This window comes from Daucus carota, chromosome 3, assembly GCF_001625215.2.
Source record: "Daucus carota subsp. sativus chromosome 3, DH1 v3.0, whole genome shotgun sequence".
NCBI classification, from domain to species: domain Eukaryota; kingdom Viridiplantae; phylum Streptophyta; class Magnoliopsida; order Apiales; family Apiaceae; genus Daucus; species Daucus carota.
In genome coordinates this window covers 3,171,363-3,198,258 of record NC_030383.2, presented here as the reverse complement: position 1 = coordinate 3,198,258, position 26,896 = coordinate 3,171,363, and the positions used below count along the sequence as shown (strand labels likewise).

The following is a 26,896-nucleotide window of genomic DNA, read 5'->3' as shown; positions in this document are numbered from 1 at the left end:
ACTTCCTCAATAATCACATCTACATGACAACATTACTATATATATCCCTGTTTACATGACTAAATCATATCCATTTACAGATAAACAAGCCTTCAGACTCTGCACATACATCTGTTTTTCTCAGTTAACTTATGTGAACATTGGAAGAGCAGTACTAGCATATTACAATGGGTGAAGCAAGGTACATAAGTGTTGGATTTTTTATTTTATTTTTGGAATTTTCTTAATCCACTGAAGAAAGGGACTTATTTACTCTAACGTTTATAGCATGATTCTCTACTAAGTAGTAATGTTGAGATTATTTTTTGTTAAGTAACTAGCTCATCTAAATCCTTAAGATGTTAGAGTAAGGCCTCACAGGATCTTATGCTGGAACAAACATTGTTCAACAGTTTTTACAATAAGCATGCATAAGTTTAACATACTAAATTAACGCAATTGATTATGCAGTGGTATAGAGAAAATGGTTGTTCAGATTGTTTCAAAGGAGAACATTGTGCCAGCTGCTCCAACGCCTGACTCGTTGAAAACATATAAGCTTTCGGTTCTTGATCAGACCCAAGTTAAGCTTTATGTTCCACTGATGCTGTTTTACCTCAACAGCAACTCTGGTGATCTGGACTCTTTCATATCAGACAAGTCAGAACTTCTAAAGAAATCGTTGTCAGAAAGCTTAACTAGGTTCTACCCTTTGGCTGGAAAGGTTCGAGATGATTTTCACATTGATTGTAATGATGAAGGAGTTCTCTACATAGAAACTCGAGTAGATTGTAGTCTCCTGGATTTCCTCAGTCAGTCTCCAGGAGACGAAACAATCAACAGATTAGTCCCTGAGGAAGCCAGGGATTCACCCATGGGAAATTATCTTCTTATAATTCAAGTGAACATCTTCAGTTGTGGTGGAATTGCAATATGTACTTGCATTTCCCACAAATTTATGGATGGAACCACCTACACGTTATTTATGAAAGATTGGACCGCTGTAGCCAGAGGATCTTCTTCAGAAATTGTGAATCCTAGTTTCATTGTTCCATCATTGTTTCCACAGATTCCTTCTCTGTCGTTTAAAAGTCCCATGAGCTTCAGTAATATCAAGTTCGTTTCTCAAAGGTTCGTCTTTGATAGTTTAAAGATAGCCGCGCTAAAGGCCCAACCTAAGCTTTTATCATCAGGGAGTGAATCATCTCGGTTTGAAGTTATAACAGCCTTGTTATGGAAATGTGCTGCTAAAGCTGCTTGCAAATCAGACGACGATTCTCTGGAAAAACCTTTTAACTTGGGTGTGATTACTAATCTTCGAGGCAAGAACTGTATTCCAAAAAACTCCGTAGGGAATCTTATTTGGCCTGGTTTAGCACAATGTCAGCTATCCCCTGAACTCGAACATAAGACATTGGTGGATCAAATAAAGGAATGCAAGTCGGGAACAAACGACGAATTTGTTGAGGCTATAACGGGAGATGCTGGAACTCTAGTTCTTCTTAATGTTGCAAAACTGATGTCCTGTGATGAAATATCTTTCTCTCTTTGGATCACTAGCATGTGTAATATGGGCCTCTATGAACTTGATTTCGGATGGGGAAAACCGGTCTGGTTCTATTATTGCAATTTGAAATTGGTGAATTTCATCTCCTTGTGTGACATAGGAGCAGGTGGAATTCAAGCAGTAGTTTCCTTAAGCGAAGAAGAAATGGCGGTTTTTGAGAATGATCCGGATCTGCTTGCTTTCGCTTCTGTAAACCCTGCTCCTCTTTGAGGCATAACATTAGGCTTTCTCTTTTACTTCTTCTCACTTCATATTTGTGTGGTTTTACTAGATTGAACTCTATGATTATTTGTGTAAATCCTTATGCACTGTGACTACGGCCAAGTATGTAAAACAATATGTAATATGATCAAAGTTTATGATTATTTGTGTAAATCCGTATGAACTGTGACTACATGCAAGAACTATCAGGTTAAGACCGGAGATTCTGAAAACTCCGGAACCAACCATGTCCCATGAATAATATTCTGTTATAATCGATCTATGTGTACAAATATGTCAAATTAGCCGATGAGGTCCTGACCTAGTGACGAAGGCTGAGGTCCTGTGTACGAAGATAGATACTTATTTCACTTTCCCTTTCCCAATTTGTCAGTTGTACCGTTCTTTGGCTCGTATGGACAAAAATATTGTCAAATCAAATTTATTATCAGCGAAGATTTAGGTAAAAATATTAGGCCCACGGGCAAGGAAAAGGAAGCAGCAGATTGTAGGGACGCTTGTTTAAATGACACTGTCAAATACAAGAACAAAACAAACTCCTCTTAATGCTTGTGACTCTATTAAATCCATGGAAGAATACAGAACAGTCTATTTCACTTGTACTATATTTGAAAATTCAAATAAATGTGTCTAAATTTGAAACAAAGATAACGACATAGTACTTGTTAACGACAAATATATGCAGATCTTATCGCTACTCTTAAGTGTATGGATGTTGATAGTTTCAGGACCAGCATGATTAATAATAAACAAGTTCTAATCTTTCGGCCACCAGTGTAGTCTACTCGGTTAGTCTGATTTACATGTCACGTGTTGGGCCTGTGGCGGTCTGGCGTGATACTAGATGGGGTTTCCGGAAAATAAATATTGGTTAATGATTGTCCAAAAAAAATCAAAGCCTAATTAGGAAGAACAAGCAATTTTGATAAAATAAGTTAGCAAAAGAACATGAATAAAACAAGAAGATCCTTGACAAAATTCGGAAAAATTGAACCTTACATGGGGTTATTCAATTCAGCCACTGGAATCCAACAATCTCCGCTGCTGCAGCTGAAGTAGCAACTCCTGTTGGACTATTGCAAACACTACTATCAGACAATGATAACATTGTTCTCTGCAAGACGCCCGTTGGAGACGAAGCAGAGGTTGCTAGAGGGCTAATAACATCTCCATCAGCAGCATTGGTAGGCCTCAAAACCTCAGCTAATGGACCGCCAGAATCAGAACCCATCCAAGAAATCGGACTTAACAAGTTTAAATCGCGACATCTTTCATATGCATCTCTATTTTCTTCCATTTCAATCTGACCCATTTCATTGTCAAAAGTATCTCTCACAGCCATGGTCATTGAAAAATCTAGTGAAGAAGGCGAGACATTTGCATCAGCTGCACCAGAGGACTTGTTCTTGCTGTAATATTCCGGATTACTGTCATTAGACCACACGTCAATGAAATCCCGAGGATTATAGTAAGGACTCAAAAACATAGTGTACTCATCAGTACTAGAGTTTTCAATCTCCGGAATAGAAAGCAAACTCAGTTCTTGTTCTTTCTCATAATTACTATGCTGGAAAATAGAGGGGTTTGTGGTAGAGCCTTCACTCATTAACTGATGCCATTGTTGTTCAGATGTCTCCATTGTCATCATCCTGCTTTCGATCATCCAGTCTGAATCCCTTCATTATCAGACAAACCGAAGAAAAAAAATTTAAAACTCCTTGCACAATTGTTAGTATTTAGAAATCAAGAACAATAGGCTAATATTATGTGTAAAAACGCGATATTTATGCCAGTGAAATCATTGTATCATGAGATAGTTGCAACTGTTAGAGCCTCGACTTGTATGATTTCATTCAAATCTCTTTTTCGCGATTTCTAATAAATAATGCATAACCCTGGCCTAAAACGTTAAATTCAAGATTTGAGCAAGACTGCGTATTTATTTGCAAAAAAAAAAAAAAAACAATATGGAACAAGTTTTTGTGACATTCTTGAGTAGAACTGAAGTGACCTGAGCGAGACATCTTCAGTTTCTGCAACATTCTTGAGTAGATTCATAGATGGGTTGTTGTGAATGCTTGTTTCTTGAGGAGCTGCTGGTGCTTTCGGTGAGGCCGGAGCATTTGCAGGAAGGTGCTGCCTAGTTTTCTTGTTACCGGTGGAAGAGACTTGTTGTTGTTGTTGTTGTTGTTGTTCCACAGGCTTTCTTGAACGAGGCTTGCCTCTATGCATGTGACGCTCACAGTATTTTTGACAAGGCGCCACATCTCTAGAACACCTCCATTTCTTCCCATCTGTTCTTTTACACCTCCATGGCTCTGCATCTTTGTTGTTCCCGTATTTCAAGTTGTATACTAGAGAAGACCCTTGATTATCAACTACCAATATAATTCATATTAAAATTTCGCTACAAGAAAAGGGGTCATGAATAACATAAATAATCCTCATTTTGACCGAACATAACCGACCACAATATTGCTCAGGAATACTGTCAAAATTAATTAGCCAATTCCTGATCAATGATTAGTCGGTTATGTTATTCATTTCCGACGACCACAATATTGGTCAAGAATACGGTCAAAATTAACTGACCACTTCCTGACCAATAGTTGGTCGGTTATGTTATTTATTTCTGACAAAACATACTTATGTAAAGTAGAAACGAGAAAGGTCAGGCGTTGATTTATTACAAGAAGTGGCATCTGAGGAGAGAAGATGAGGAGGGACAGGAACAGAAGCAACAATGTACTTATAGATCATTGCTTGTCTCTCAAGCTCTTTCCATTGTGCTCTTGTAAAAGCAGCAGCTTCTGCTCCTGAACAGCCAGGATATCCCAATGCTGTTGTAGCCATCTCCTCCTGTACCAAAAAAAGCAACCACCAACATTAAAAAAGAGAGAGCTTGAAACATCACTGTGTGTGTCAAAAGATTTTGTTGACTTTTTTGACCTGGGCTTCGGTAGAAGAGTCTGTAGTGGAAGGAGAGATTAATGAGAAAGTACTCTGGTTCTGCACTAGCAGGTAGTTTTAGTTAGCAGTAATTGCTGCTGGTGCTGGTTTTGCAGTTTTGCTGCATTATCTTGACGACATATATGGGTGCTAGTGTTGCTGCATCCCTATCATAACCTCGGCACCCCTCTACTTTTATTACTTTTGGGGACCATTTTCACCCTCGTCATTAATATTCTCGACATGGTCATTGGACGGTCTTGATTCAATTTATCTCGACGGCCTTGATTCGAGTTATCTTGGGCAGAGATGCGGTTAAAATTCGTAAACTGACCATCAAGATTTATCTCGTTAAATATCCAAGAGACTTGGCATAAAATAACGGTTGAAAAGAGAACCGGACAATTTTTATTTTTTTTTTAACAATGCAGACTTATATGGATCATTTAGTATCAAAATATGCCACAACATCAATCGGGTATATATATATATTTTTTTACAATACAGACTTATATGTCTTACAAGATCTTTCGGAACAACAGAGGATAAATCCAGCGAGCTATCCAATCGTGCTCAATCGCGTATCATTTAGTATCAAGATATGTCACCACATTAATCGGGTATAATCGGGTATCTTGTGACAGTGGTTCGATAAGTCAGCCTACTTAAAACTAAACGAGTCTTTTAATTTAATTGAAAAAATACTTATTATTTATTGGTGAGAATTGTTTATAAATGTAAAATAATTTTAATTAATATATACAGACAATTTATTTTAAATATAACTTATCGAGCATAAGAATCTTATATTAATAATAAGATATTATAAATTATTTTTCAAAACTATATTTTATAATTTCATAAAACCAAATTTTAAAACAAAAATAAGTCATTAGAAAATTTAGTTTTTTTTGTCCTAGTAAATTTAACATTTTCAACTTCTAATATTCAGACAAACTGTGCAAATAAATTATTTCATGACTTTTAATTTTAGAAACCGGTCTTTCGAACCCAGCAAAACAGCATCAATAATTCGATAATAACGAGTCAACTCGGTGGTGTCCCCGAATAAGGAGAGGGTTTGGCGCCATGCTCGCCCTCTCCTTGCTTCCGAGCTTCCAACATTCACCTACTTCGAATTTGAGCATCATCATTCTCTCGCTTTGCTTCGTCAACCTTTTTTATATTCTGTTAATAATTTGGGACCAATGGGCCATGACATGTATTCGCTGCCCATATTTTCTTGTCGTTCACTTTGACATTATTAGATTTTTTTTACTTTTTCAGAAAGCCATGTGTAATATTTTTGTAAATATCATGCATTCATATACTCGTCCGGTCGTCCCATTTAATTCTATACACTTTCCTTTTTTGGATGTTCCATCCATTTCTATACATTTCAAAACTTTCCCAAAATAGTCAAAGTTTTATAATATAAAAAACCCACTCACCCACTACTTTCAACTACTTTTTTAAATCCATCAATTATATATTGATGAGTCCCACTATCTTACCCACTTTTATTTCTCTTTCTTCGTACTTTACATTACTTTATACACTTTTCTTAGTCTCCGTGCCCAATCCATATGTATACAATTGCGAGGGACGGAGGGAGTACTGCAAACAAAAATCAGGAAAATATTAGTGGAATTAAGTATTTAAATGAATACTGACTTATTCCTACTAAGTCCCATATTCTTTTTTATATAGTCCCTTAATTATTTATATTTTAGAATTTTTTAAATTGGTAAATATTTTCAATGATATAATAATTAATCTCACTAAATATTTCAATTATTTTTCTCACTACGTATTTTAAGATAATTTTTTTTATTTAAATATAATAATATTAATTTATAAAGCTATGTTTTCTAAAAATATTAAAATATCTGTCAAAAGACAAACGCTCTGACCCAAAAATGAAAGTACTTTATTCTTTAACTTCCATGTTCGACTTCAATGTAAGGAAAAATTGGGAGGCACTTGGGAGCATATATCAATTTATAACAAATTAGTTTTTGATATAATCAAAATCGCTAACTAAAATTTGAATATCAGTCGGGGTTAAGCAAATATTTCTACCTGCTTCATTCGAAATTTGCGTCTCAAATAAAAATTATTGATTATTTTTAAAAGTTTAGCCAAAATTAATATATAGTGGGCCTTTTTTATCCTTCACATGAGTGTAATCAGCAAAAATTCTAAAAAATTCATATTAATTTATCCAAAACAAAAAAGTCATTTATATATGAATAATCACAAATTACTCCTCCCAACCGGTTCTTAATAAGACGGGGACTCAACATTAATTAAAGATTCCGATTGAGTATAATTTTATAACTTTTTTTGAAATACAAATATAATATTTAAATTTTATTCATGAAAAAAAATTTCAAAAATAAATTATAAAATTATAATTAATCTCCTAAATTTTAATCTACGGTCACCTCTCTTTATTCCGTCATGTTTTAGTTAGGTACGGAATTATTTGATCCATAATTAATTTATGTCTATGTAGGTATTTAAATTTTGATAATCAAATGAAACTGAAAAAAGTGAGACGAAACATATGGACTGACATGAGTTCTAATTTCTTCGCCAGTCCACAGTTCTCTCATCTCCTGTCTCTGTTCTTAGCTTTGTAATTACTTGTAAAGTCCCCACTGTGCAATCTCTCGGAATCTCTTTGTACATAATTAAAATCTCTCTGAATCTAACATTTACGAGGAGCTTTAATACTCTCTTTGTTGCGAATGTTTTTCCAAATACAATGTGATAATAAATTCTCCGTGCAAAAATACATTTGATCATATAATTTAAAAACATTGTCATAATTTTACATTCGAGTATGTAGACGAAATGTGTCTATTGTCTATGAGGCATAGGACATTATTGAAAAAACATTTCTCGCATTTTTATGTCTCAAATCTAGCCTAATTTTTATGCTCCGCACATTGTTTTTCATCATTTAGTCACTTTATTTTTTATTCCATCTTCCTCTGTACCCTTCCGCCAGTCAAAGGTTGATTTGTCGTCTTCTTCTGTCAAAAATCACAAAGTGAGTAAATTTATAATATTAATATTTTGCATCACAATTGGCATATAAATGCTCGCACTTTTCTCTATTAAGTATAAATATCCTAAAATTATAGTTTTAATAGAATTTGCATACCTTTTTCTTTACGTTTTAGAGCGTGAAGAAATCAAAATCAACCCTCTGGCATGATAAGATTTAATTCAAAATTTGAGAATATTTGGTAGTATTAGGCAAAAGCACGCAAAAAAAAAATCATGACCGGATTGCTATTTTTAAGTAATATACTTACAAGTAATGTCGTGTATACTTCAATGGGTCTGCAAATGTTCATCGCTCAAAATGTTGACTTAAAACAATCTGAAATATGTCTCCGGGAAGAATATGTTCTTTTGCATGTAATACTGCATTTCTTAACTCTTCCCTTATCATGGTAGCCTTTCGAAGGACCCAGATTAGTGTGTGCATAACTCGATCGAACCTACACGAATAGGCAACTCTATGTTTTCCGTTATATTTGTACTGGCATTTCAGAGCAAGAAACAACTGCAATAAAAATCACCCAAATTTGTTAAAGATGTGATGAAACAATTATATATTGTAAATGTTGAATGATATTAAACATAGAAAAGATGATGGTAATAATGACCTTAAATAATTGATGTAACATGAACAACCCCGATTTTTGACTACTTCAGCCATAGGATGATAAAGATCTGTCCGGAAAAAAAACATTAGTCGTGAATTTTCAAATTCGTTATCTGGTGTATACATATGTATATAAAAATATATATGCAATCATACCCATAACTATGAATGTAAGAATGTAAGAAAATTCAAAATAGTACCATTCGACAAATCATCTACTATATCTTTTTTTCCTCTTGTAAATCGACCTAAGATGAAGAGAGAAAATAAAAATATGTTGCATATATTAGTGTATTATTTTAAATTGAATAAATCATCATACATCAATATATTAATCTTTGTATTTAAATTTTTATACAGGTATTCTCTTCAATATAATGTTTAAGCTGAATTGAAGATTTTAGACTATATCCATATCTCACAAGAAAAATGTCTCTTAAGACTATGAATGCCGTCTTTTATAGGAGAAAATCTCATAAATTGAGAAACGTTTACATTTATTGAGATAACAAATTTGGTGAGGAAAAATCTGTTGAGCAATCGCATTTAAAATTTTTATTGACAATCAAATCTGAAATAGTTTGATTGTTGAAATTATAATTTTTTATGCTTTTAGTTGTTGAAAACAAAATATTTGAAATGATATCATCTTAATTTTTAAATATTGTTAGAAAAAGAAGATTTAATGATAAATTATTATTAACGGTTTTTATTGATAAACGCTTGCATTTATATATAACAATCTGTTGGGGCAAAATCTGTTGAGCAATCACATTTAATATTTTTATTGACAATCAAGTCAAAATTAGTTGAAAAGTTGAAATTAATTTCTTTTATAAATTTAGTTGTCGAGAACAAGATTTTTGAATGATATCACTTAAATTTCTAAAAATTAATTATTTATAATGATTTCAGAGTTCAAGTTGATGAGATGCTTTGAGTATTACAAACTTGCATGCATGCAAACTGCACTTCACTTTATTTCTTATTTGAATTCAGGACTTAACCCGATTTTTGTTAATAAAAAATACAACATTTGTTCAAAAAACGTGGAGACTTTACTTTAGTTTATAGTGAAAAAAAATCGGGTTCATATTTTTTATAGGCCGCTCCATTACTGAGGTCATATTATTCTACCTCGCCATATAAATATACTGATGACCTATAGTGCGGTGATGTCATATCCACTTTTACCTTGCATAATTTCACCTTATCATATAAAGACAATGAGATAACTCCCATTACTGGTCTCATATAATTTCACCACATCATATGAGTAAAATGAGGATGTCTCTGCTATCAGACTCATATTACTTCACATAATCAGACCAAAGATAAGAAAGACCAATCTCAAATACTTACATTAATTCACATCATCAAATGACTAGCATGGAACACATCACATCTAAGAGAACAAAGGTGACCCCCTCCTTGAGTTCACTTCACATCAATTACTCTCACACTATGAGACATCATATAATTTACTTTGAAAACACATAAACTTCTTCTCTTCATAGGATCATATTACTTGACAAAAAAAATTTACATATTATACCATTAGAGAATGAAAACGCGAATTGACTTTAACAAATGGCATGTGTGGATTGAGGTTCGCTTAGGAGGCAAGATCTTTAGGTATCAATCATATGTACGGGCTCTCAAAATTCACGTCACATGTAAACTAATGAGTCGAATGTATGTGAGATCCGCATAAAATTTGAAGAGTTAGACTTTCATCACTTAAAGTACTTGTGTAGAAGTTAAATCTCCCCGCATGATTGATGTCTGATGATCTCATTCAAACATGCCACTCTTCCCAATATTGATATATCGGGTTAAGTCATGAATGTGGCATCCCCGTACTTCGTTGTATGCAATGAATTTCATTATTCAGATCAAGGCGCAAATGTCTTAAGTGCATTGCATGCATGCAAGTTTGTAATACCTAAAACATCTCATTCACTTGAACTCTGAAGTCATAATAATTAATTATTTTTAAAAAAATTAAAGATACAAAGAGTCCGTTTGAAAAAATTTAAAAGTGATATATGCTTATTTAACAGGTTAAGTGTACAACTTAAACTATTCGTTTAAGTAATTAAGATTATTCATGAGTTATTGAAACATAATAATAAAAATAAATTCGATAATTTGTTTATTTAAATGATGAATATTAAATTTTAGCATATAAAATCATAAAAATTAAAGAGATTAAAAAGAAAGTACTCTGGTTCTGCTCTAGCAGGTAGTTTTAGTTAGCAGTAATAGCTGGTGCTGGTTTTGCAGTTTTGCTGCATTATCATTATCTTGACGATATATATGGACTGACATGAGTTCTAATTTCTCCGCCGGTCCCCAGTTCTCTCATCTCCTGTCTCTGTTCTTAGCTTTGTAATTACTTGTAAAGTCCCCACTCTGCAATCTCTCATAATCTCTTTGTACATAAATAAAATCTCTCCGAATCTAATATATACGAGGACCTTTAATACTCTCTTTGTTGCGAATGTTTTTCCAAATACAATGTGATGATAAATTCTCCGTACAAAAATACATTTGATCATATAATTTAAAATATTGTCATAATTTTACATTCGATTATGTAGAAGAAATGTGTCTATTGTCTATGAGGCATAGGACATTTTTGAAAAAACATTTCTCACATTTTCATGTCTCAAAAGTCAAATCTAGCCTAATATTTATGCTCTGCACATTGTTTTTCATCATCTAGTCACTTTATTTTTTATTCCATCTTCCTCTGTACCCTTCCGCCAGTCAAAGGTTGATTTGTCGTCTTCTTCTGTCAAAAATCACAAAGTGAGTAAATTTATAATATTAATATTTTGCATCACAATTGGCATATAAATGCTCGCACTTTTCTCTATTAAGTAAAAATATCCTAAAATTATAGTTTCGATAGAATTTGCATACCTTCGTTACGTTTTAAAACGTGAAGAAATCAAAATCAACCCTCCGGCTTGATAAGATTTAATTCAAAAATTGAAAATATTTGGTAGCAAAAGCACGCAAAAAAAAAAAATTCTTGACAGGATTGATAGTTTTTAGTAACATACTTACAAGTAATGTCGTGTATACTTTAATGGGCCTGCAAATGTTCGTCGCTCAAAATGTTGACTTAAAAAATCTGAAATATATCTCCTGAGAGAATATGTTCTTTTGCATGTAATATTGTATTTTTTAACTCATCTCTTGTCATGGTAGCCTTTCGAAGGACCCAGATTAGTGTATGCATAAGTCGATCGAACCTACACGAATAGGCAACTCTATGTTTTCCGTTATATTTGTACTGGCATCCCGGAATAAGAAACAACTGCAATAAAAATCACCCAAATTTGTTAAAGATGTGATGAAACAATTATATATATTGTAAATGTTGAATAATATTAGACATAAAAAAGATGACGATGATAATGACCTTAAATAATTGATGTAACATGAACAATCCTTGATTTTTGATTATTTCGGCCTAGGACGATAGAAATCTGTCTCAAAAAAAAATAAAAACATTACTCGTGGATCTTCAAATTTGTTATCCGATGTATATATATGTATATAAAAATTTTATATGCAATCATACATACAGCCATGAATGTAAAATTGTAAGAAAATTCAAGATAGTACCGTTCGACAAATCATCTACCACTATCCTTTTTTTCTTGTAAATCGACCTGACATACATCAATATTTTAATCTTTGTATATAAAATTTTTATACTGGTATTCTCTTTAATATAATGTTCAAGCTGAATTGAGGATTTTAGACTGTATCCCTATCTCACAAGAAAAGTGTCTCTTAGAATTATGTAACATCTTTTTTTTTATAGGAAAAATATCATAAATTGAGAAACGCTTACATTTATTGGGATAACAAATTCGTTGAGGAGAAATTCGTTGAGCAATCGTATTTACTATTTTTATTGACAATCAAATCTGAAACAGTTTGATTGTTGAAATTATAATTTTTTTTTTTATGCTTTTAGTTATTGAAAACAAAATATTTGAGACGATATCATCTTAATTTTTAAATATTGTTAGAGAAAACAAGATTTAATGCTAAATTATCATAAACATTTTTTATTGATAAACGCTTGCATTTATATATAACAGTCTGTTGAGGCAAAATCTGTTGAGCAATCACATTTAATATTTTTATTGACAATCAAGTCAAAATTAGTTGAATAGTTGAAATTAATTTCTTTTATAAATTTAATTATCGAGAACAAAATAGTTCAATGATATCACTTAAATTTTTACATAATTGTTATCAGTTAGGTCACTTACTTCGTTTCAATGTATCAAGTGCATATCCGGTAGATATTTGTTCTCATTATTCTGACATGATTATGATCGGACTTGACATGAACTTGTACACAAAAATGTGTCGATAAAATAATAAAAAAATAAAGTTTAGATTAGATTAGAGAAATTTGTAGAAATAGAGGTTAAATTCAATTTAGAAAGGAAGGCGTGTATATGGTTAGTTAGAAAAATTGAAGTAGTCAGAAAGATGGGTTATACATATTTAAAAAAAATAATTAATAGTCAACTCTTTTTTCCATTTATGAAAATTTTAAAATTAACAATATATAACTTTTTTTTTGACGAAAAGCGAAAAGTTTAATAAATAACTGAAATCCAGCCGAGACAAACCCTCGAACTGTCAATTACTACCTGATTAAGAAACAAAAAACGAGTTAAACATATAGCCGCTTTGTTGTCAGATCGCTTAACAAATGGAATATTTATATTCTTTAGAGCAAGTCCAATACTATGCTAAGAGGTTCCCTAAAAATATTATAAAATAATATGTCTTAGTGATTTAGCACAAGATTTAGCACATGAGCTCCAATAGTACTCTCTATATCCATTCCCTATTATTATAATAATATTAAATTTAAACAACTTTGGTGTGGAGGAGAGAGGGAAATGAATATTTTAATGATAAAAATAGTTTAGAAGCGGCTAGCATATTCTAAAAATAGGGAAGGGGAGGCTTGTGCTAGTGATTTAGCACATCACTAGCATAGTGTTGGAGTGCAATTTTATCCCATATTCCCTATTTTTGGATTTAAGACTTGATTTAGCACACCTATTGGACTTGCTCTTAAACTAAAAAGTATTACAATCAAATCTCGAACAATCCAACCTACATCATTTGTGAACATAGTAGCATCGCAATTGACCTTCACATACTTGAGAATTAACCCAAGTTTTATATATGTTACATCTGGTGCTTGCATTCAATATCTTCACAAATTTGTTTGAGAAAATATTTAAATTATTTTAACAAGTGGAGTTTTAGCCAATTATAATAAGATATTAATCGAAAGAAGTAGTTGAACAAACATAATTTCTTAAGCATACGAAAGTTTAATGATTATATTCAAATATAGCAATATCTAAATTATAAATGATTATTTTTAAAATTTAATATATGGTATCAATATTGGGAGGAGTGGCAATCATGCGGGGAGATGCACATATGAGTGCCTTCGAGAGATTAGTATATGAGCTGTAAAGTGATTTAACTTCTACGCAACTACTTTAAGTGATGAAAGTCTAACTCTTCAAATTTTATGCGGATCTCGCCTTGTAGGCGACTCAGAACCCATTCATTCGACTCGTTAATTTCCATGTGATGTGATTCTTGAGATCCCGTACATATGATTGATCCCTAAAGATCTTACCTCCTAAGAGAACCTTAATCCACATATGTGATCTGTTAAAGTCAATTCACGTGTTTTCATTCTCTAATGATATATAAAATATCTGTATTTCTTTAATAGTATTAGAGTAATGATCAAATTGTTGGAGAAACATAAAGAGGAGAGAGTCAAAATCGATTTATAAGATTTTATTTATTATCATACAAATTTATTTGTATACAAATAAATTTTAAAATTTCAATCTCCTAAATTTTGATCTATGGTCACCTCTCTTATTCCATCATGTTTTAGTTAGGTACGAAATTATTTGATCCATAATTAATTTATATTTGTGTAGGTATTTAAATTTTGGTAATCAAATGAAACTGAGAAAAGTAAGACGAAACATATGAACTGGCATGAGTTCTAATTTCTCCGCCGGTCCACAGTTCTCTCATCTCCTGTCTCTCTTCTTGGCTTTGTAAATTACTTGTAAAGTCCCCACTGTGCAATCTCTCAGAATCTCTTTATACATAAATAAAATCTCTCCGAATCATATATATGAGGACCTTTAATACTCTCTTTGTTGCGAATGTTTTTCCAAATACAATGTGATAATAAATTCTCCGTACAAAAATACATTTGATCATATAATTTAAAAATATTGTCATAATTTTACATTCGAGTATGTAGACGAAATGTGTCTATTGTCTATGAGGCATAGGACCATTTCGAAAAAATATTTCTCACATTTTCATGTCTCAAATCTAGCCTAATATTTATGCTCGGCACATTGTTTTTCATCATTTAGTCACTTTATTTTTTATTCCATCTTCCTCTGTAGCCTTCCATCTTCTAATATCCGCAGTCAAAGGATGATTTACAATCTTCTTCTATCAAAAATCACAAAGTGAGTAAATTTATAATATTAATATTTTGCATTAGTGGCATATAAATGCTCGCACTTTTCTCTATTAAGTAAAAATATCCTAAAATTATAGTTTCGATAGAATTTGCATACCTTCGTTACGTTTAAAACGTGAAAAAATCAAAATCAACCCTCCGGCCTGATAAGATTTAATTCAAAAATTGAAAATATTTGGTAGCAAAAGCACGTAAAAAAAAAAAAAAATTCTTGACAGGATTGATAGGTTTTAGTAACATACTTACAAGTAATGTCGTGTATACCTTAATGGGCCTGCAAATGTTCGTCGCTCAAAATGTTGACTTAAAAAATCTGAAATATATCTCCTGAGAGAATATGTTCTTTTGCATGTAATATTGTATTTTTCAACTCATCCCTTGTCATGTTAGCCTTTCGAAGGACCCAGATTAGTGTATGCATAACTCGATCGAATCTACACGAATAGGCAACTCTATGTTTTCCGTCATATTTGTACTGGCATCCCAAAACAAGAAACAACTGCAATAAAAATCACCCAAATTTGTTAAAGATGTGATGAAACAATTATATACTGTAAATGTTGAATAATATTAAACATAGAAAAGATGACGATGATAATGACCTTCAATAATTGATGTAACATGAACAATCCTCGATTTTTGATTACTTCGCCATAGGACGATAAAGATCTGTCTCTAAAAAATATAAAACATTAGTCGTAAATTTTCAAATTTGTTATCCGGTGTATACATATGTATATAAAAATATATATGCAATCATACACACAATCATGGATGTAAGATTATAAGAACATTCAAAATAATACCATTCGACGAATCATCTACCATTATCCTTTTTTTTCTTGTAGATCGACCTAACATGGAGAGAGAAAATAAAATATTTTAATCTTTGTATTTAAATTTTTATACAGATACTCTCTTCAATATAATGTTCAAGCTGAATTGAAGATTTAGACTGTATCCCTATCTCATAAGAAAAGTGTCCCCTAAGATTATGTAACACCTTCTTTTATAGGTGGAAATCTCATAAATTGATAAACGCTTACATTTATTGAGATAACAAATTCGTTGAGGAGAAATTCGTTGAGCAATCGCATTTAATATTTTTATTGACAATCAAATCTGAAATAGTTTGATGGTTGAAATTATAATTTTTTATGCTTTTAGTTATTGAAAACAAAATATTTGAAATGATATCACCTTAATTTTTAAACATTGTTAGCGAAAACAAGATTCAATGTTAAATTATTATAAACAGTTTTTATTGATAAACGCTTGCATTTATAGACAACAATCTATTGGGGCAAAATATGTGGAGCAATCACATTTAATATTTTTATTGATAATCAAGTCAAAATTAGTTTAATAGTAAAAATTAATTTCTTTTATAAATTTAGTTATCGAGAACAAAATAGTTGAATGATATCACTCAAATTTTTACATAGTTGTTATCAGTTAGGTCATTTACTTCGTTTCAATATATCGAGTGCATATCCGGTAAATATTTGTTCTCAGTATTTTGACATGATTATATGACATGATTCTAATCGGACTTGACGTGAACTTGTACAAAAAAAATGTGTCGATAAAATAATAAAAAATTAATGTGTAGATTAATTAGAGAAATTTATAAAAAAAAGAGGTTGAATTCAATTTAGAAAGGAAGATAAGTATATGTTTAGTTAGAAAAATTGAAGTAGTAAGAAAGATGGGGTATACATATTTTAAAAAAAGTTCAACAGTCAATATTTTTTCATTTATGAAATTTTAAAATTAATAAAATATGACATTACTTTAAATAACTGATTCGGATGAGACCAACAAAATTGTCGATGACCCACTCAATATATTCGAGTAAAAAAAAATGATCCACTTGAGAATTAACCCAATTTTTATATATGTTACATCTGGTGCTTGCATTCAATATCTTCACAAATTTGTTTGAGGAAATGTTTAAATTATTTTAACAAGTGGAGTTTTAGCCAATTATAATAGAAATATTTATCGAAAGAAGTAGTTGGATGAGCATAGTTTATTAAGCATACGAGAGATTCAATGATTATATTTAAATATAGCAATATCTAAATTATAAATGATTATTTTTACAATTTAATTATATGTGACATCAATATTGGGAGGAGTGGCATGTTTGAATGAGATCATCAATCATACGGGAAGAAATGCATAGGAATTACTAATTAGGAGGGACTTTCAAAGATTAGTATATGGGCTCTAAAGTGATTTAACTTCTACACAAATATTTTAAGTGATGAAAGTCTTACTCTTCAAATTATATATGCGGATCTCGCCTCGTAGGCGACTCAGAGCCCATACATCCGACTCGTTAGTTTACATGATGTGATGTGATTCTTGAGAACCCGTACTTATGATTGATCCCTGAGGATCTTGCCTCCTAAGCAAACCTTAATTGATCCACACATGCGATCTGTTAAAGTCAATTCACGTGTTTTCATTATCTGATGGTATAATATGTCATTTATTTGATCAAGTAATATGATCCTACGAAGAGAGGAAGCTTATGTGTTTTCAAGATAAGTTATATGATGTCTGATAGCGTGAGAGTAATTGATGTGAAGATAGCGTGAGAGTAATTGATGTGAAGTGAACTCAAAGGAGGGGGTCATCCTTAGAGCTGTTCGCGAACCGAGCTGTTCCGAACAAGCTCGAGCTCGACTCGATAAAAGCTCGATTCGGCTCGGTTCGTTAAGAACTCGAGTTCGAACTCGAACACATAAATGTGTTCGTTAAGAAAACGAGCTCGAGCCGAGCTTTTAGTGTGTTCGGCTTGAGCTCGGCTCGAGCTCGGCTCGTTAAAACTCGAAAAAAAGCAATATTTTCATGATAATTTCGTAATATATATATATATATATATATATATATATATATATATATATATATATATATATATATATATAGGCTAGTGATCAAATACAAACCATTCTTAAAATACAAACTAAGAACCTCCTATTTTACACTATCTACGCACCCCATTTGCATGACCCATCATCCAACCACCTATCTCGATCCCGACCACCACCCTGCCACCCCTCCACTCAGCCCCACTAGTCGGCAAATTTGATAATAAATTCGTTGGTCGCTGCTATATATTTTAGTGATATTCGCTTCAGAAATTAGTGATTACTGCTTTAGAAATTAGTGATTACTACTTCAGAAATTAGTGAAATAAAGAGAACAGAGAACAGAATCTAGATAGAATCTGGTGATTCACTATTTTTGATGATCGAATATATTGATGTTATTTGATGGTTGTAGTGGCTTTGGTAGTATATATTGCATGATTGTGATGATATATATAGATTGTATGTGTATATATAAGGTATATATATGTAGATGAGTGAGTAGTTTTTAGTTTGTAATTTAACTTGGTTCCATGTCCACCACCTCCATCTCCACCTTCACCTCCACTATCTCCACCACTGCAACCACCACCTGAATCGGCAACTAGAACAGATTGAGAGATTCTGAGCAGAATCTGAAACAAATTTGAAGATTCTGGACAGTTTCTGCAAGTTTTCATTAATTCCTGCAACACATATCACTAAATTCTAAAGAGAATATCACTAAATTGTATTGAGAATATCACTAACTTGTATTGGTTTCTAGTTTTTATTTTAAGAGTGGTTTCTATTTGATCATGAGCCTATATATATATATATATATATATATATATATATATATATATATATATATATATATAAGGGTGGTGCTCAAATGAGAACCCCAACTAATGTGAGATATGAGATCTAATCTCAGCCACACATTTTTATCTCCAAATCAAATCACAACCACACATTTAAACCTCTTCTCTTTCATTCACCTCCCAACACCACCACCCATCACCATCACGCACAGCCACCTCCCCGTCACCATCGAACACCGATCTGCTCTTTCTCTCTCCCCCCTCTCCCTATATACGTCGTGACCGGGAAGCGCCGCGGCGGCTTAATCGTCACCGCCGGCAGCCACACACACATTGTCTCCTGCATCTCCCCGTACGTTCCTCAATATGACAACCACTGCTCCTCCAAACAACGCCGTTCCAAGCCTCGGCAACGTCCTGGACTGTTTAAATCCACAGCGCCGCCTCTGTTCTTACCCCCATCGCCTGAACTCGCCGAGTCAACTCGGTCCGCTTCGTCGAGTCGCCGTTTGATTCTCTGTTGACTGATGGATTTTATGTGAAGCGATTCGAGAGGGATGAGGGGGAGATTCGAGGCTTTTTTTAGATGGAGAATGAGAGAGAGTGTGTGGATGTAGAGAGAGAGAGGAGGTGGAGAGAGATAGTGAGGAAGCTGATGAATTGGAAATGATAATTTTCTATGGTGTTTTTGATTTTTTCCGACGGTGATATTGTTTTGTATTTGGTGATTTTTCGGATTTGGGGTGGTGGTGGTGGTTTTTAGATGGTGGTGATGTGGTGATTTTAATTTTCTGGCGTTGATTTTTGGTTTTCTGGCGGTGATTTTTAATTTTCCGGTGGTGATTTTATATTTTACGATGGTGATTTTATATTTGCCGGTGGTGATTTTCTGGTGGTCGCCGGAGGTGGTGGTGGTCGCCGGAGGTGGTGGTGGTGGTCAAAGGGTGGTTGAAGGTGATAAGTAGTTGAATGAGAAGATGGTGTAATATTAAAATATTAAGTGAATGGTGAGAGATGAATATAATGTATTTAAATGAGTGGCTGAGATTAGATCTCATATCTCACCATAAGAGTGGTTCTCATTTGAGCAAGACCCTATATATATATATATACATATATGTTATTGAACGCCGAATTCAACATATAATATATCAAATCGATCATGAGAATATTAACTATAATATGGTACCATCAAAACACACTAAAAATTTTATTTGGCTTGCTATTTAAGAGTAAAGTAGCGGTTTGGCCTTATTTTTCTTTAGCTCGGCTCGACTCGTATTTGTTCGTGAACAAGCTCGTGTTCGGCTCGTTAGTTAACGAGCTCGAGCTCGAACACACTATTTTGTTCGATAAGAAAGCTCGGCTCGGCTCAGTTCAATAGGAAAAAATTTAAAGCTCGGCTCGACTCGGTCAAAACTCAGCTCGGCTCGGTTCGTGAACAGCCCCTAGTCACCCTTTTGTTCTTCTAGATGTGAGTCAGACAACAGAAACATCCTCATTTTCCATATGATGTGGTGAAATTATATGAGACTAATATGAGCTGAGCAATGGGGCGGCCTATAAAAAATATGAACCCAATTTTTTTCACTTTTAAACTAAAGTAAAGACTCAACTTTTATTGATCAAATGTTGTATTTTTTATTAACAGAGAAATCGGTTAAGTCCTGAATTCTAAATAAGAAATAAAGAAAAGTGCAATTTGCATGCATGCAGGTTTGTAATACATATGCTGATTTAAAGGGTTAAGTGTACAACTTAAACTATTTGTTTAAGTAATTAAGATTATTAATGAGTTATTAAAAATATGATAATAAAAATAAATTTGTTTATTTAAGTGATGGATATTAAATTTTATCATATAAGATCTTAAAAATTAAATAAATTGCATAAAAGCATCTCGTACTGACGCCTTACTGCAAGATAATATCGAACTTACTTTTAATATTAAATTAATTTATAATCTATTACACACACACATATATATATATATATATATATATATATATATTAATTGAAAGTCAAAAATACTTTAGACTCTGTGCTTTAAGATCAAGCAAACATTCTGCAAGAGGACTTACCAATTTATGTTATATTCAAACAAAAATAATCCAGCAATTTATAATAATTTTAATTTTTATTAATTTTCAATCAAGTAGGAAGCAATTTATTAGTTACACGTGAACTATTGTTTAATCAACAGAAAAATAATTTGGCCCATTAATCCCTTAATAAATTTTTATAAGACGGTATAATTATTTGATTCTTGAGATTTCTAATATTTTCATATTTTTAAAATTAACATGACTATTTTTAATATTTTAAAATTTCAACACATCTTATTAGTATTTTAATTTATTGTTTTAGTTAACTTTCTATCCGTCTATAATTGTTATAAACTCACTTTATCATTGATCTCCGATTTTCGTGATTAATATAGTTTTTGTTCCATAATAAAATATATAGAAACACTAATTATCCAAATAATCATCATAAGTACTGTGTTAATTTTTCAAAAAAAAAAAGTACTGTGTTAATTAAACTCTTAACATTTGATGAACTACTTTATATTATTTGGACAGTAAAATAGAGATCATAATTATATAATATTAAACTAAATTGTTTTATAATTATTTTAATATATAATATTTATATATTTATATTAAGTTCAATTCCAATTTTTCACGGAAGGCAAAAAAATGAGAAAAAAAAAAGTGAACTCCGTTGAATAACTGGTTCCGGAACTGAGTTGGTCCTGTCCCGGAAGCTAAGTTAGTCCCAGGATCTTTGTTCTGTCCCCAAACATACTTGTAGTAGACTAGACTAGTAGGGTTTTATATTCTTGTTACTTACAACATATACATACAGATATGCAGCAGCAGCAGCCATCTGCAATGAAATCTGCTCCTTCACCTTCTAACTTGGTCACCACTGAGCAGATTCAGAAGGTACCCTCCACCCCTTTTCTCTCAATTCACACACACACACACACATGTATATATGTTTGATTAATTGATCTTTGTAAATGGTTTGGAGCTTTGTAAAGTTTTGATCTTTTTTAATTTGGATTAGTTTGTGGTGTTTAAGAATGTGTATAGATTTACAAGTTTAAAGATTTGTTGTTAGTTCTTGATTTAGAGTATAGAAATGATGGTTGTTTGAATCAGTTGGTATTGGAGTTGGAAATTGAAGGTATAATAATGGCGTGAGGAAAGATTTGGGATTTTCAAGTGGAACTGTCTGAGGGAGGTTTTAGTAAAATACAATTGTCGGAACAGTTATCTACTTGAGTTTAAGTAGTTGCTTGTTTTAGATTGTTTGGGTTTGACAGTAAAGCAAGTCGGTTTTGAAAGCATAGGGCGTATTTTAAGTCTATATTGATTATTGAGCCTTTAGTCGGGTTAAATTTAAAGAATGGTACTTGGCAGTAGTTCCGCCTGCTAAAATTGAATTGGCTGGGCCAGCGCCTTCCGCAAATTTATACGAGTAACTGCTTAGAACAGTGTCAAACCAGTGAAGGAAGGCACCTAAATGTCATTACTGCACATAATCAATTCTTATATTATGTGAAGGGACAATGAAAAAATCAATATTTTTTTTATTCCAACCTACCAGAGCTCTGGTCAAGTTACTGACTGCACCCTTGATTTTGTTTTCTGCTCTGGCTGGCAGCTCCTTTTAATACTGCTTGCTACTGACTCCTCTCTTCTCAATTCATTTACGTATTATGAACTCTTCTGTTATAGTGTATCATTTATGACTAGCCGTCTGTAAGTATGCTTCTGAATTTATATGCATGTGTATACAATACATGATAAATTTAAAATTTTTAGACTGCGGCATCACAGCAAAGAAAATCCTGTTGGCTTTAAGTACAATTTCTTGGTTTCACAGCTGCCTCAACTGAATTTGAGGCCCTAAGCTTAGTTTAAATTGTAAGACTTTTACCTAATCTATATTGTTCTACAGCTGTCTCAACTGAATGTGAGGCCCTAAGCTTAATTTATATCATTTTTTCAGGGAAACGAATTGTTGGTATTCTAAATTATATAAAATATGATATTTTTATAACTATAAGCCCTAGAACTTTTGGTGTCCTGTGCGGAAGCTTAGTTGGCCTTGCGTTAGTGTAGACTTCACTCTGATCGAACCAAAAAGTTAAAAATAATCTCACGGTATCTCAGTGTTAGATATCTTTTGCAACTTCTAAGTCATGATGATATAAATAAAGTAATAGACTGTGATTGTTTTTTTGTCCCTTTTCTTCCTGTTATTTGATCTGATGAAATCATACTCATAAACACCCACTGCCAAGGTTTGGATACGGTTTCCCTTTAACAAACCGAAAGTGATTAAATTTACAACTAGCAGGTAGCATGGATTTAAAATAATAATCTTGAGCTCTGGAAATTTTATGTTCTAGGTTTTTTGTGATCTGTTCATTAATCGTAATGCCCCCTATTCATGGTGCAGTATTTGGAGGAAAACAAAAACTTGATACTGGCGATACTTGAACATCAAAATCAAGGGAAAGTTGCAGAATGCAACCAGTAAGTTTTACAGTCGAACAATCTTTTATCTTTCTAACTGTGCCGCACATGAGTTGTGTTATGTACCTTTTACGTTGTTGCGAGATATTCATTTCTAGCCAAAATTTTGCAAATAACAAACTTTGATATGTCGGGTTTAGCATATGCTGAGTTTTCTTGAGTTTAGCTGTCAAAACTAAGTCACTCAGACTAGGCTGGATGTGATTTGCATTCATATATGTCCATGCTTCCTTCAGACATGGCAATAGATAAACTTTTTGCATGTTTTTGCACTCTCCTAAAATCACACAAATTTAGTAGTTGAACCTTACAGCCTTATCCGGTGCTGCTATAGTGAATCTTCTTATCTATCCATGTTATAATACTTGTAACAGTTGCAACAGCCTAGTTTGATTTAATTCTGGCCCACATACTTTATATCCTGGTCATTCTTCATCCTTTGCTGCTATATACTCTACTGTCACCTGCATATGCTTGTAGATTCTGTTGATAATTGGTGATCACAAAAGAGCATTCCTTTGCTCTCTTGGCCCATAGTAGAGTTTTATAGGAAGTTAGGAACATTTAGCATTATCGAGGTCTTAAGATTATAAGTGATCATAATAGTAATGTTTCTTAATCTGGCAGTGGGTTGATGGACTCTTATTCAATGGTGATGAATACTTGGAGCCCACATTTTGTTTTGTGTTGGTAATAGAGCCACACATCTTCAGGCTCCTAATTTGTTCTTGATAATGTGTCAAGATATACGGAAGAGTTGTTTTAAGAAAATTTACTATGTAATATCGATCTTGTGAAATTTTTCTGGCTGAAGTTAGACTTATTTTGGTGCCGTCCAAATCTTAATGGTATATAATTTCAGTTTAGTGTTTATTGGGTGTTTGAAAGTTAAACGCCTGTTTTTCCTGGTTCAGAAATCACACTTAAATGTTCCCCCACTCTAAGGTATACAATTACATCACAACCAGGTCACAGTCCACTTCTCATGGATGTACCAAGCTAAGATGACGTGGCCATGGTGAGTCTATTGAAATCCTTTCTTTTCCAAGTCTCCCACACCATACTCTGAATTGAACAGAAAAAAGGACTCTGGAGAATTTCATAACTGGTAGATGGCTAAAGGTGCCTAGCGCTAGAAGGTATTTTACCCACCTTGTCTAGGGAGGCCTAAAATTCCGATTCCTAGATAATAGGCTAAGGAAGCCTAGCCCTGAAAGGTGTTTTACCCACCTTAGGGTAGAAAGGCCTAACCCTGATTCCCAAAAGAAATGTTTAAGACCCAAAACAGAAAAGCAGCAGGGACACCTGCTGTTGCTTGCTACATAATTATTGAAATACTTTACTGCTACCTATATACAAGATTCAATCTTATCACTATGAATCATACTTCAAATTAGAGGGCTAGGTGGGTGATCTACCTGAACTAGAACCACTTGGGCTTGATCTTTGTAAGTGGGTTACAGAGGCAAGTTGAGAAGGGATCCCTGAATCCAACACTCTTGAAGTAAATCCTTGAAGCTCATTACTCACAAAAATCTTACGGATCCATTAAAGCTTTATACAATTTATCCTAGTTATAAATCCAATATTAAGCCTTAACAGTATCTATGCATTCAGAACCTTAGTAGTGAAACTTCTATTTTTTCACCAAGCAATGCTCAAACTAAAGTTTGTGTTGTATTTCTTGAAAGGGACCAGGTCCCTGGCATACGGCTGCCAGGGACTGGTTAACCAACACCCCACATCCTGGCCGCTGGATATGCATCCAACGGCCCAGAATCTAGGTGTTGGTTAAGCGCTCCACAGCAACCGATTGCTGTGGACCGCTACCCTTCTTGAAAAACCATGTTTGTTTGTTCAGAAACTTCCCAACTTTATTTTTCATTTCTCAGTGTGTCTTCCTCTTGAGGAAAATCAGTTTTAAGCAAAGTATGCATCCCAGTTTTTTACTAGTCTAACTAATTAATAACCCCTTTTTTTAGATTGCAAGCAGTGCTTCAGAAGAATCTGATGAACTTGGCTGCAATTGCAGATGCCCAACCACCGCCCTCTGGCCCTCCACAGGTATTTTGCTTATACTATGTCATCTTAAAACCAACTATAGTATTACAACATCTGATGATTCAAGTTTTGCTGTTGTAGGGGCCACCAAACTCTATTGCTCAACAAGGAAACTACATGCAGCCACCTCAAGGTCCAATGCTGCAGCAGCCACCTCAAGGTTCAATGATGCAGCAGCCACCTCAAGGTGCAATGACGCAGCAGCCACCTCAAGGTGCAATGACGCAGCAGTCACCTCAAGGTGCAATGGCGCAGCAGCAACATGGTGGCCAAGGTGTTTCGAAGGCGCCCAAAGCTAATGCCCCCAGATCACAAGATCAGCTGCAGCAACAGCAGCAACAGTTGCTCCATTTCCAGCAGCAGCAGCAGCAAATATATGGCCAAATGGCGATTAGAGCTGGCGCAAACAATGGGATGCATGGTATGAATCCGATGCTGCAGCATGGGCTGGGAACTTCAGGCAGCTTGATGGATGGACGAGGGATCAAGAAAGATTCCCCGGAGTCTGCTTCTGGTGATGGACAAAGAAAATATGCTCCTGGACGCGGTAACAGAGAATAGTCAGTCCCAGATGATGCCTAATTGCAAAGGCACTATTTGTCTATGTTACATTTTACAGTAAGGTCACAACAATCATCTAGATGGTACTAGTAGCATTCTGAACACTTCTGCATTGGTGCTTATTGAAAACATGCTTTGTTAGAATGTAAAGAAGTCAGTTCCATATGGGTTTTTTCAGTTGAGGTTAGCAATCATAGTCCACCGAGATGGTACTAGTAGCATACTGAACACCTTGGTGTTTATTGAAACATGCTTTAAAGAAAGAAGTGAAGAGAACTTACTTCCTATCCAGCAGTCTTAGCTCAGCTGGTACTTTCAACTTGGCTACAAATTATGCAGAATCTGTATTGGAAAATTGAACCTCTCTTTTAAGGAGGTGTCTGCTACTAAATCACTTTGGTGGTACCAAGAAATAAACAAAGCAATTTCTCGACTACATTAAGAAGAAAATATTTTGAAGTAACGAGTGACAAACTAGTTTGATTGATTTTCTACAAAAGATTGTTCAACAAAAGCGACACACATTGAATCTTGACCTATGAGTTAAACTAGATTCAAGTGTTGGCCCATTTAGGGAAGACAAGGCTGTCAGATATTTGTCAGGTACTTTAAGGTTGAAGAATATGGTCACCTTCTAAGTTGCAAAATCAGTATCCTTAAGCCACTCCCTCGTCCACACACGCACTTCACTCCCTCCGTCCACACACGCACTTTAATACCCGTCTAAAATATAGTTGTATAATTTATTTATTTTTTGAATAAAAATTTGAATGTTAAATTTTTATTCAAAAAAAATCTTAAAAATAAGTTAAATAACTATATTTTATAAAAAATATTGAAATACATGTCGAGCAGTTGAAAAAATACGTATAAAATTAAATAAAACATTAGCTCAGCACACATTCTAAAACTCTTACAAATTATAGTAACATAAATTGATTTAAAAAACTCTTTTCTTCTAAATAAAAATTTAATGTTTAAACTTCTATTTAAAAGCAAAATTTTATATAATAAATAATAATAATGTATTTCACAAAAGTCTTAAAATACGTGTCAG

General features: G+C 33.3%; 3 protein-coding genes across 4 annotated transcripts; 2 read left to right on the top strand and 1 right to left on the bottom strand.

Moving 5' to 3' along the window:
* Positions 1-1,921, top strand: LOC108210884 (stemmadenine O-acetyltransferase). Its single transcript, XM_017382335.2, has 2 exons — positions 1-181; positions 451-1,921. Exons 1-2 carry the CDS (start codon positions 168-170, stop codon positions 1,754-1,756), a joined length of 1,320 nt encoding a protein of 439 aa, XP_017237824.1. The 5' UTR covers positions 1-167; the 3' UTR covers positions 1,757-1,921.
* Positions 1,792-4,915, bottom strand: LOC108210885 (growth-regulating factor 7). 2 transcript variants are annotated; one of them, XM_064090746.1, is made up of 4 exons: positions 4,718-4,915; positions 4,459-4,627; positions 3,780-4,134; positions 1,792-3,444 (listed from the first exon to the last, which is right to left on the bottom strand). In XM_064090746.1, the coding sequence occupies exons 2-4, from the start codon at positions 4,619-4,621 to the stop codon at positions 2,778-2,780; spliced, it is 1,185 nt and encodes a 394-aa protein (XP_063946816.1). In that variant the 5' UTR covers positions 4,622-4,627; positions 4,718-4,915; the 3' UTR covers positions 1,792-2,777. The 2 variants fall into 2 exon arrangements, with proteins under 2 accessions (XP_063946816.1, XP_017237826.1); XM_017382337.2 differs by having other exon boundaries at positions 3,780-4,146; positions 4,718-4,914.
* Positions 4,916-21,355: 16,440 nt separating this feature from the next.
* Positions 21,356-26,026, top strand: LOC108211188 (GRF1-interacting factor 2). Its single transcript, XM_017382715.2, has 4 exons — positions 21,356-21,615; positions 23,141-23,217; positions 25,200-25,281; positions 25,360-26,026. Exons 1-4 carry the CDS (start codon positions 21,538-21,540, stop codon positions 25,837-25,839), a joined length of 717 nt encoding a protein of 238 aa, XP_017238204.1. The 5' UTR covers positions 21,356-21,537; the 3' UTR covers positions 25,840-26,026.
* Positions 26,027-26,896: the final 870 nt, after the last annotated feature.

Coding starts and splice junctions, on each gene's coding strand:
- LOC108210885 (XM_017382337.2), bottom strand. CDS start 4,621: ATGGCTACAACAGCATTGGGATATCCTGGCTGTTCAGGAGCAGAAGCT. Junction 4,147..4,458: donor CTCCTCAGATGCCACTTCTT/GTAATAAATCAA, acceptor TTATATTGGTAG/TTGATAATCAAGGGTCTTCT. Junction 3,445..3,779: donor ACTGAAGATGTCTCGCTCAG/GTCACTTCAGTT, acceptor CTGATAATGAAG/GGATTCAGACTGGATGATCG.
- LOC108211188 (XM_017382715.2), top strand. CDS start 21,538: ATGCAGCAGCAGCAGCCATCTGCAATGAAATCTGCTCCTTCACCTTCT. Junction 21,616..23,140: donor CCACTGAGCAGATTCAGAAG/GTACCCTCCACC, acceptor TTCATGGTGCAG/TATTTGGAGGAAAACAAAAA. Junction 23,218..25,199: donor AAAGTTGCAGAATGCAACCA/GTAAGTTTTACA, acceptor CCCTTTTTTTAG/ATTGCAAGCAGTGCTTCAGA.